This window comes from Pollachius pollachius (genome assembly GCF_949987615.1).
Source record: "Pollachius pollachius genome assembly, chromosome: 17".
In the NCBI taxonomy this organism is placed as follows: domain Eukaryota; kingdom Metazoa; phylum Chordata; class Actinopteri; order Gadiformes; family Gadidae; genus Pollachius; species Pollachius pollachius.
The window spans coordinates 16,134,722-16,146,070 of record NC_136950.1 but is presented as its reverse complement, the minus strand read 5'-3'; the positions used below and the strand labels follow the sequence as shown (position 1 = coordinate 16,146,070).

General features: G+C 46.5%; 1 protein-coding gene across 1 annotated transcript; it reads left to right on the top strand.

The window, feature by feature from the left end:
- Window positions 1-3,254: 3,254 nt before the first annotated feature.
- Window positions 3,255-11,192, top strand: lancl2 (LanC lantibiotic synthetase component C-like 2 (bacterial)). Its single transcript, XM_079754333.1, has 9 exons — window positions 3,255-3,453; window positions 3,979-4,096; window positions 4,262-4,469; window positions 5,424-5,571; window positions 5,885-6,031; window positions 6,904-7,086; window positions 8,801-8,977; window positions 9,217-9,289; window positions 9,706-11,192. The coding sequence occupies exons 1-9, from the start codon at window positions 3,289-3,291 to the stop codon at window positions 9,780-9,782; spliced, it is 1,296 nt and encodes a 431-aa protein (XP_079610459.1). The 5' UTR covers window positions 3,255-3,288; the 3' UTR covers window positions 9,783-11,192.
- The last annotated feature ends 157 nt before the right edge of the window (window positions 11,193-11,349 follow it).

The following is an 11,349-nucleotide window of genomic DNA, read 5'->3' as shown; positions in this document are numbered from 1 at the left end:
CAGACACGCCCCAGTTAGGAGACTGGTGCCCAGTGACAGCAGACACGCCCCAGCGCGGTTGGTGGCTCTCCTATGGTATTGAGGAGAACAGGAAGAGCACAAGCTGTAGCCTTGCAATTCCTGTTCCTGATTGGATATGAATGAACGAATTATGTGATACAATGATTACCAAAGCTTATATGACAAGTTTAGTAACAAAGAAAAAAATAAGCAAATGAGATGCAATTTTTAAAATGTGTGTAAGTTAGGTTTAGTGTTGAGGGTTCTAGAGTTGGCTAACTTCTAAGCAGGCTTAGCCAAGGTTGTGTTGATTGGTTTGGGTCACTGAAGGGCTCTGCAGAGCGACCAATATAAACGTCTGCTTCCTTGAGAGGCTGCTTAGCAACCAGACTAACTCCTTTCATTTGGCAGAACTCACCTTTTTTTTCCTATTCCACCCTGAAGGACAAAACCGCATGTGATCGTGTTTCTGTATTGAAGTCTGCATCACTTGCTTTAAAGAATGAAAATGAACAAACTAAAAGGTTATCAAAATGAAAAGAAGATACCTCCTTTAAGACCAATGTGTTTTACCTCACTGTAAATATTTTCTCAATTTGTTTACTCCAACTTTGCAATTTATACTTTTTTGGTTTGATTTTTGTTTCTATGAAATGCTTAAAAAAATGTAAGAGAATAAAACTTTTGTCATGGTACTTAAATGTCAGAAGGCATTGTATTGTGTTTGTGTTCGCGCAGTTTGCTGCTTCTGTTCTTACTAAGCTGTCATGACGATCTGTACTGACGGTCTGTACTCAGTCTGTACTGACGGTCTGTACTGATGGTCTGCACTCGCCCTGTACTGACGGTCTGTACTGACGGTCTGTACTGATGGTCTGCACTCGGCCTGTACTGACGGTCTGTACTCAGGCTGTACTGACGGTCTGTACTGATGGTCTGCACTCGGCCTCTACTGACGGTCTGTACTCAGGCTGTATTGACGGTCGGTTATGACGGTCTGAAGTCCGTCTGTCTTGACGGTCTGTACTCAGTCTGTACTGACGGTGTGTACTGATGTTCTGTACTCGGTCTGTAAAGCCAGTTCCTGCTGAGTCTCTGCCCCACTGAGTCCCGGTATAAATGCCTTGTGTCAAATGTTCCTTTGTTTAAAATAAGAAATACAAATGAGGCAGGAGGGAAAGTAGATGCATTCTCAGATACTGTGCCCAACCCTTTACTACTTCTACCATATTATAACCTGGACTTTACCATATATAGTGTGTTCAGACGGAGGGAAGACATAGGACATAGAGGGCCGATACCTTGTTCACTTCTGATCAAGCTGGAGTAGCAAATGGTTTGAATAAAGAGGCTAAGAGTTTCATAAAGAATTGTGTCACTTACTTGTCTCGTCGGCATGAAGACGTGTTCAGCAAACAGCCTTAAGAAAAAAATATGGAAATAAAACTTGATACGTGCAACATTGAATCAGTCACATCCGTCATAGTTTCAATCGAGATCCCTGCAGAGTTTACCGGGTCGTTTCCAGGCCAACTGTCACACTCAAACTCCAATATCCAGTAGTGTTATTGAATAGTAATAGTATTATACCTTCCTCTTTTGTCCACCAAAAGCCAAGCAAGATGTACTTGAGTTAATCCAAACAAAACAAATTAAATATTTATTCAAACAAGCTTTATTTATTTGATCAAACCCAGCAAATCAGAATCCTGCCAAGTAGAGGGCAACATTGATAGCACTTTATTCACGACACAGGATAGTAATCAAGCTTTATTGCAATTACAAGACGATGAAATCTGACATTAGAAAAAATGATCCTCTCACATCACCGTAAAGAATGTCCGTTAACCAAGCTCTCCAGCACTTAAAGAGCTCATGGGTCAGGGTGAGGTACGTATTGGTTTTATAGGCTTCATTATGTCCTTAGTGGTGCAGTCTGACTGGTTATGTCTGACAATTACGAGACTGAAACTTGAACTTGAAGAAGTGATGACGGCTTTCACAAACCTTGTCTCCCATGCGGTCCACCCAGACCGGTGCTGGGGGGGAGGAGGACAATGAGCAAGGCATCGGAGAAACATGGTCTCTGTAAAACAACAAAAATGAGCTGACAGAGGATGGGTGTGGTGCTTAATCCGAGCCTGTCGGAAATGATTGAGCATTAAACAGATAAACACACACACACAGGCTGCTCTGCATCCCCACCAGCTGACTCGATTCTTAGAAATGGGAATCATAGTCCGAACAGATGGTGTGTGGGTGTGTGTGTGTGTGTGCGTGCGTGCGTGCGTGCGTGCGTGCATTTGAGTGTGTGAGTTACGGCGGCGGGGGAGAATATTTCGGTGTATTGGTTGTGCGTAAAAAATAAGCGATGACAGCGCAGAGGAACACGACCCAGGATCCCGGATCCTGTCGATAGGACCGGACCTCTATACAGGACCTCTCCAGGTCCTCTCGATAGGACCAGAGCTCTATACAGAAACTCTCCATAGGTCGTCTCTATAGTATCTCTATACAGGACCTCTCCAGGTCCTCTCTAGAACCGGACCTCAATTCAGGACCTCTCTTTAGGTCCTCTCGATAGGATATCCATACGGGACCTCTCTATAGGTCCTCTTGGAGCGGACGACGGACGAGGGGCTGCAGGATTTCGTTGTGAGAGAACAGCGAGCGGAGATGGAGTGATGGAGGAGCGGCTCGGCTGACGCTGCGGAGCTTAGAGATCCTCCAACCCTCCGGTGAGTTCCGGGGTCCAACCCTCCAGTGAACTCCTCCACCCCTCCGGTAAGCTCCGGGGTCCAACCCTCCGGTGAGCTCCTCCATCCCTCCGGTGAGCTCCAGGCTCCAACCCTCCGGTGAGCTCCGATGGACAAACGCCTTCTGTCCTCTCACTCCTTCTCATGCAGTCTTCATGTCGTTGTTCATGAACCAAAGACTGCCGTACTAATTGGCGACACACTAGCTGCATCTCATTGTGTGATGTGTTTATTATGATCCGTGATGTCCTGTCGGTCCACATTGATCTGGATCTGTTGAACAGATGTTTTATTGAGGGTTCGGCTGTTTCTGCAGCAAACCAAGTGCTCACCTCCTGGTTTCGCCCGCCTGGTTTCACCTCTCTCATGGTTTCACCTCATGGATTCCACTCATGGTTTCATCTCTCTCATGGTCTCACTTCATGGTGTCACCTTATGGTCTCACTTCATGGTTTAATCTCCTGGTTTCCCATCATGGGTTCATCTCGTTCAGCGCGGCGGGTCTTCTTGTCCCGGGCGGGCCGCCGTCGACATGGGCGATCACGTGTCCAAGCTGAAGCTGCTGTCGGCGACAGACGGCGACATGGAGGAGCGCTACTTCCTGAACCGCTGTCCCGACTGGGCCCCCACGGGGGTCGCAACCTCCGACCCCGAATCCGACGGGGGGTCCAGAGAGCCGCTGGACGCCGACGGAGAGGTGAGAATGATCAGTAAAACAATTATTATTATTATTATTATTATTATTATTATTATTATTATTATTATTATAACAGTGCTGATATAGCTACCAAAAAGAGCTCACATTCTATAGCTCACCAATAGAACTAACATTCTATAGCTACCCAACAGAGCTAATATGCTATAGCTAGCCAACAGGGCTTACATGCTATAGCGAACCAACAGAGCTAACATGCTATAGCGAACCAACAGAGCCAACATGCTTTAGCTTACCAACAGAGCTAACATGCTTTAGCTAACCAATAGAGTTAACATGCTTTAGCTATTCAACAGAGCTAACATGCTTTAGCTAACCAACAGAGCTAACATGCTTTAGCTAACCAACAGAGCTAACATGCTTTAGCTAACCAACAGAGCTAACATGCTTTAGCTATCCAACAGAGCTAACATGCTATAGTGAACCAACAGAGCTTCCATACTATAGCTAGGGTTAGGCTACGGCCTGATAAGAATAAAAGTTTAACGGTTTGAACCCAATGTGCAGGTCAGTGCTGCGTTCCAGAAGAAGGTGCACAACAAGATGACGGATCTGCTGGAGCAGATGGAGGAGGGGCTGAAAACCGCAGACCCCCATGACTGCTCCACCTACACTGGATGGACAGGTGAGGCTCACTGCCTGCTCGTCAACACCCGGCAAACTATTTGAAGCAATGTCACAGCTACACGCCACCTAGGTACTTTTACTGGCCTCCTCCCCTGTAGTAGGATCCTTCGAATGGCTCTTCTTGATGACATCTGTGTCTTATCTGTATCTATTCTCACCACAGGTATTGCCCTGCTCTACCTGCAGTTGCATCGGGTGTCCGGTGAGGCCTCCCACCTGCAGAGGGCGCTAGACTATGTGAAGAGGAGCCTGAGAAACCTTAACGGCCGCAAGGTGACCTTCTTGTGTGGCGACGCCGGACCCCTGGCGGTTGGGGCGGTGGTCTACCAACGGCTGAACCACACAGAGGACAGCAAGCAGTGCATCACCAAGTAGGTGGCAGAGCACCATACCAGAACATCGTTCCTGAATCAGTAACATCGCTCCTAAATCAGTACCATACATCACTCCTAATACAGTACTGGACATAGCTCCTAATTCAGTAACATCACCCCTAATTCAGTAACATCGCTCCTAAATCAGTACTGGACATCACTCCTTAATCAGTAATATTGCTCCTAAATCAGTAACATCGATCCTAAATCAGTTCCGGACATTACTCCTTAATCAGCAGCGGAACATCGCTCCTAAATTGGTAACATCGCTCCTAAATCAGTAACATCGTTGCTAAATCAGTAATATCGCTCCTGAATCAGTACCAGACATCACTTGTAAATCAGTGACATCGCTCTTACATAAGTACCTTTGTTGCAAAATCAGTAACATTGTTGCTAAATCAGCAATATCGCTCCTGAATAAGTGACATCGCTCCTAAATCAGTACTGGACATCACTCCTAAATCAGGAACATCGCTCCGAAATCAGTAACATCGCTCCTGAATCAGTAACATCGCTCCTGAATCGGTACCGGAACATTGCTCCTAAATAGGTAGCATCACTCCTGAATCAGTAGCAACACTCCTAAATCAGTAACATCACTCCTAAATCATTAACATCGCTGGGCTCATAGGAGGTAGCAGAACTCTCCACTGGAGAAGCAGTGCTCAAGTAACATATCCCAGAGACGGGAGGAGAACCACTAGAAGGCCGCAGACAGGAGGGGCTCTTATTGGTTATTAGCTTTGGTCAAACTGAAGTGCACAGCATTCGTTACTGTGCACTCAAAGCTTGGTGCTCAGGAAGCCTGGGCCGTCGCCAGCATTAGAGTTGTTGGTTAAAATCCTCAAGGGCATTCTGACGACGGCCGGAAGTCCAAAAAGTCCACTCTTTCAGAGCGTGTGTGTGTGTGTGTGTGTGTGTGTGTGTGTGTGTGTGTGTGTGTGTCAGACTGCTCCTTCTGCAGCCAGCGGTGGTGGGTCCAGACTCGGAGCTCCCTGACGAGCTGCTCTACGGCCGGGTGGGGTACCTCTACGCCCTGCTCTACGTCAACAAGGCGCTGGGGGCCGGCACGGTGGACGAGGGCTCCATCAGCCAGGTGACGTCTGCACACACACTGCAGGGGGAACGGGATCCAGTGGTCGTCGCCCACGGTGATCTAGTGGTTTGCCATGGGGGTCTAGTGGTTGCCCATAGTGATCTAGTGGTCGCCGTGGGGATCTATTGGTCGCCATGGGGATCTGGTGGTCGCCCATGGTGATCTAGTGATCGCCACGGTGATGTAGTGGTCACCCGTGCTGATCTAGTGGTCGCCATGGGGATCTGGTGGTCGCCCATGGTGATCTAGTGGTCACCCACGGGGATCCAGTGGTTAACCCGTTTGTAACCATCCCCCCAATGTCCTCCATCAGGTGGTGTCGGCCATCCTGGAGTCGGGGCAGAAGCTGTCGGCGGGGCAGAAGAAGGCGGAGCGTTGCCCCCTGCTGTACGAGTGGCACGGCAAACAGTATGTGGGTGCGGCCCACGGGCTGGCCGGCATCTTCTACATGCTCCTGCAGGTCAGAGCCTCTCAAAGCTCTGGGGGGGGGGGCGTTAATGGAGATGATGTACGCCGGTTCGTGAACTTTTGTCAAACTGCATGCAGCCTTCAACCGCTCTCTTCTATTAGTCAGTCTTTCAGGAAAGTGTTTTCGGCTTCCCTTCTATTCTTTTGTGGACAACTTTTGGTTCTGCTACACTTGCTAGGTACCTCACTGCGGAACATTGTGAACATTCTATAGACCAGAACAGCTGATTAGAACAAGGACAGAAATAATGATTTGATCTTACTGTTTCCAAGGAAACGAGCTGCAGATTTGTTAGATGTCTGGACTCACAACAACACCCAATGTCGCTTTTGCAAATGTCCCTGCGTTTATTCACACTTCTATTGGTGCATCCACAGCAGATAATTCACTGGTTAATAACTCTAAAATGGGGCAGACTAGAGCTTTAACACACTCGGCAAGTACCGCCAGAGGCAGCAATAAGACAGGGGATCAACTCTCCGGCCGGAGAGGTTTCTTCACAACACTTTCCTTTTCAAGCTTTGTATTTTGTTGACAGAATTCATACGTTTATATTTACATACTGTGAAGATGGATATCTATATTTATATATATTTTTTTAACAATCCCTTCATCCATCAATCAGCACCAGCAGGCCACATGGAGGCCAGGAGTGACTGTAAAAATGTATTGGGATTATATCGGTATATATGTGTTTCATGGAACAAATGAAAACTTTGTATTCTTTTTTTTTTTTATTTTACTTTCGAATATTCTCACTCTCTTCCATGCACACACTTACACATGCATACACATATATATACACACACACACACACACACAAACAAACACAAAAATATACGCACACTTACACGCCCTCACAGCCAGGGGCGCGGGTGCCGGCGGACGTCCTGGCGGGCCTGGTCCGGCCCAGCGTCGACTACCTCCGCCACAAGAGGTTCCGCTCGGGCAACTACCCGTCGTCGCTTAGCAACGAGAGCGACCGCCTGGTCCACTGGTGCCACGGTGCGCCTGGCGTCGTGCCCATGCTGCTCATGGCCTACCAGGTGAGAGACGATGGTATTAACACATGTTGCTGCTCATGGCCTACCAAGTGAGACGATGGTATTAACACATGGTGCTGCTCATGGCCTACCAATTGAGACGATGGTATTAACTAGGGCTGACCGATAAATCGTATTTTCATCGTCATCGCGATATGAACATGCGCGGTTAACACATCGGAAAAGATGCCTGAAACGCGATGAATAAAAATCATTTTATTTACACGCGCCATGTATTCACACCCAGCATGCGAACATTTGACCTATCAGATGGAGCCCTGGATACATGCGCCATGCATTCACACCATTTGGCCAATCAGATGAAGCAACAGCTAGCCGTCGGCGCCGGCAGCGTCCCCGGGTCCTATGTTCCCCCGGGTCCTATGTGTTCCGGAGCCACCCTCAAATTAATTGGTGTTAATTTTGTGGCGACTGCGAGGCTATGTAACACGATGGCGGAGAAAGGAGAGAATAGCGAGGAAAATGTGGTTGACGAAGACCTTGTGGTGAAAAAGAACTGCACTTCTGCAATTTGGAGTTATTTTGGATTCCGTAGCGACGACGTGTTACAAACACAGGTACTGTGTAAAACATGCCGAACAGCTGTGGCAACTTCCAGAGGAAACACAACAAACCTCCATCACCACCTGCAACACAACCATAAAGAACTACACGAACAATTCAAAGCTAGCCAAACCACAAAACCAAAAACGTTGAGTAGCAGCAAATCTAAAACCTTGCAACAGTCCATTGCAAATCCATCTTGATTTAGTTATTTCAATTTTCCCCCGCATACTATAGATCCTTGCACCTTGTTGGGAGGAGTCGAGGGCCTTGATGATTGTAATGGGAGACATTAGTTATTTTAAATTGCCATGCCCATGTTTAATTTATATTTATTTAATTATTTAAGTTGTTTTCCCCCAGATATTTTTTTATTTCAAGAGTTCAATGTTTTTGTTCAGTTTAGAAGAAAATATTTTAAATAGAGCAGGGGAAATTAAACTTCGTTGGGTGTTCATGTTGTGCACTTTGTTCAATAAAAGTTAAATAAAATAATTTATTTCATTTCTTTATTCAGTGGGCATAGGCTATTCAATGTTTGGGGTCTATGTTAGCAGTGTACCTATTATAGCAGAAAGACAGGAACTGTATAGCTAATATGCACACTTCAATATTTGTTTATTTATCGCAAGTCATATCTCATCGCAATATTGAACAATGGTATCGCACATCGCAGATTTTCCTCATATCGTGCAGGCCTAGTATTAACACATGTTGCTGCTCATGGCCTACCAAGTGAGACGATGGTATTAACACATGGTGCTACTCATGGCCTACCAGGTGAGAGACGATGGTATTAACACATGTTACTGCTTGATGGCCTACCAAGTGAGATGATGGTATTAACACATGGTGCTGCTCATGGCCTACCAGGTGAGAGACGATGGTATTAACACATGGTGCTGCTCATGGCCTACCAGGTGAGAGACGATGGTATTAACACATGGTGCTGCTCATGGCCTACCAGGTGAGAGACGATGGTATTAACACATGGTGCTGCTCATGGCCTACCAGGTGAGAGACGATGGTATTTAAACCAGTGGATGCAGTCAAAGCTCCTCAAAGGTCTAACATTTGACCTTCTTGCTCAAGGATGTTGGAGGTCTGCTTCCTCGTGACGAACCCCTCCCCGTGTCTGTCTCTTCTTCTCCAGCTGTTTAAGGAGGACAAGTACCTGAAGGAGGCGGTGGACTGCGGCGAGGTGATCTGGCAGCGCGGGCTGCTGAGGAAGGGCTACGGGATCTGCCACGGCACGGCGGGGAATGGCTACGCCTTCCTCTCTCTGTACCGCACCACCCGGGAGAAGAAGCACCTCTACAGGGCCTGCAAGGTGACCTCCCAGCCTCTGGTTCCTCTGCCTCTCTTTCTCTTGTGCTGTGGGGTCCAGCCTCTACTTCTTCTGCCTCTCTTTCTCTTGTGCTGTGGGGTCTAGCCTCTAGTTCCTCTGCCTCTGTTTCTCTTGGGTTGTGTGTGTTGCATAGGACCACTTTTAACTCACGGCTAGTTTAACTGATCTTGACCACTAGTTGTTCATACCTTCTAACGTACTGCTTGTCGTTCTCCCTCCAGTTTGCTGAGTGGTGTTTAGACTACGGAACCCACGGCTGTCGCATCCCTGACCGGCCCTACTCGCTGTTTGAAGGTATCTCCACCCAGACAATGAATAACTACACCCACACAGACACTACTGTTTGAAGGTATCTCCACCCAGACAATGAATAACTACACCCACACAGACACTACTGTTTGAAGGTATCTCCACCCAGCCAATAAATAACTAAACCCACACAGACACTACTGTTTGAAGGTATCTCCACCCAGACAATGAATAACTACAACCACACAGACCCTACTCTCTGTTTGAAGGTACCTCCACCCAGACAATGAATAACTACACCCACACAGACACTACTGTTTGGAGGTACCTCCACCCAGTCAACGAATAACCACAACAACACAGACCCTACTCTCTGTTTGAAGGGAGTGAATGGCAGCAGTAGAAAGGTGACAGAGTGCAGGTTTAAGTAAGTCGGAGTAACAAGCTCTCATCTGGTCTAGGTATGGCTGGAGCCATCCACTACCTGTCAGAGATGACCATGCCGGGAGACTCCCGCTTCCCAGCCTTTGAACTTTGACCTGCCTTGACCCTGGGCCGTAGGGGTGAGGAACTATGAGTGACGTCTTCCTGAGAGGACATTGGATGAAGGAGGCCACTGAAATACTGGACTCTGTGGCCTCTCCTAGCAATGATGGTGGAGGGAAGGCGGGGAACCTGAGGAGCAGAACCGGTGACTTTCTTTCAGGCGGTTGGGACGCGTCGTCTTGGTGATCAAAGAAATGTGTTCTAGTATTTTGTTTTGGTCCGTCTGTTTGGAAGATGGAAACCCTTTACTTTTCAACAGGCATTTAGCCCAGCTGTTTTATGTCTAACACCAATAAATATAAGAAACAGCTGTACATGGAAGGGGAACCTTTTTAAAGGCGCTTTGTTGCTATTTCATCACACATGTTTACACCGTATTGTGCTTAATAGCTGTGAAGTCTCCCAAAAGTTCATTTTTTTCTTGTAGTAGTAGAATTGTAGTTTAAAGTCTGATGGTTCCTCTTGTGTTGAACCTGTTTTGCGTTGTGCTGCCCTGGCTGTCTGTTTGGTTGCCTGTTACTAGAAGTCCTGTAAAGAAAGTTTGTCTCTGAAGCTTGCATGCTTCTTGCTCATCCATTTAGTGCTATTAACTCATAGTGTTATACTGCAAGTCACCACACATCGTCTAAACGACTTTCCTTCTCTTGCACTTTCGTCATGTAAAGTAAAGAAGGGTTTTTTTGTTTGTACTTCAACAGCCACTAACCCTAACCCTAGTAACTAACCCTACTAACCCACATGTTGGGGTTTGCTGCCATCTAGTGATGCTGTTATGATGTTGTAATGCTGTCATGTTGCAGGTGTCTATGTATAAACATTGATCTAAGCTGCCCAAAATGCATGATGGGTAATATTAAGGATCAGCTTGAAAACAGACAGTTCATATCTGGAACATCAAGAGACAATGAGAAGAAAATAACAGAAGAAATTCAACTTTGAATCTTCGTAGTTGGAATCAAACTCCCAAACAGGGTTGAGTCCATAGTGACGGTAAGAACTTCGGACGTTGGCTCGTCTGTTACCGAGCGGTGCCTTGACTGGCCTCCTGCTGGCCCCAGGCAGCTCCATCAGGACCTGAACAGATTCCCTCACTGGGTTGAGTTTAAAATCCCTTTACGTGTTGAAAACAAACCTGGGATGTTTTTGACACCAAATACTGGTGGTTGTGTTGTGGTTTTCTCAAGTTCTACTAGCCGTGAGGCTCAGTGTGTCTGTCTGTTTGCCTGTCTGTCTGTCAGTGTGTCTGTCAGTGTTTCTACTGGCTTCAGCTAAGCCAAAAAGAAGGTGAGTTTATTTTGCATTCCTGGAGTCAACTTTAATATGTAAATTTGTTTTAATTTTAGATTGTGATGTTCGTCCATCTTATTCAAAAGAGAATGGTTAGGCTTAAAGTTGTTCATGAAAAAACCCAATATTAAAACGTTAATAAATATCACTCCTCACAGCTGTGTTGTGTATTCACATGCATCAATGATGGAAATCATGGTGTCAATATAGAAAATAAATTCCAAGAAAGGAAGCAAATAAGTGTACTGTGCTTCAGTAGAAGATACCACTAA

Coding starts and splice junctions, on each gene's coding strand:
- lancl2 (XM_079754333.1), top strand. CDS start 3,289: ATGGGCGATCACGTGTCCAAGCTGAAGCTGCTGTCGGCGACAGACGGC. Junction 6,032..6,903: donor TCTTCTACATGCTCCTGCAG/GTCAGAGCCTCT, acceptor ACGCCCTCACAG/CCAGGGGCGCGGGTGCCGGC. Junction 9,290..9,705: donor GCCCTACTCGCTGTTTGAAG/GTATCTCCACCC, acceptor CATCTGGTCTAG/GTATGGCTGGAGCCATCCAC.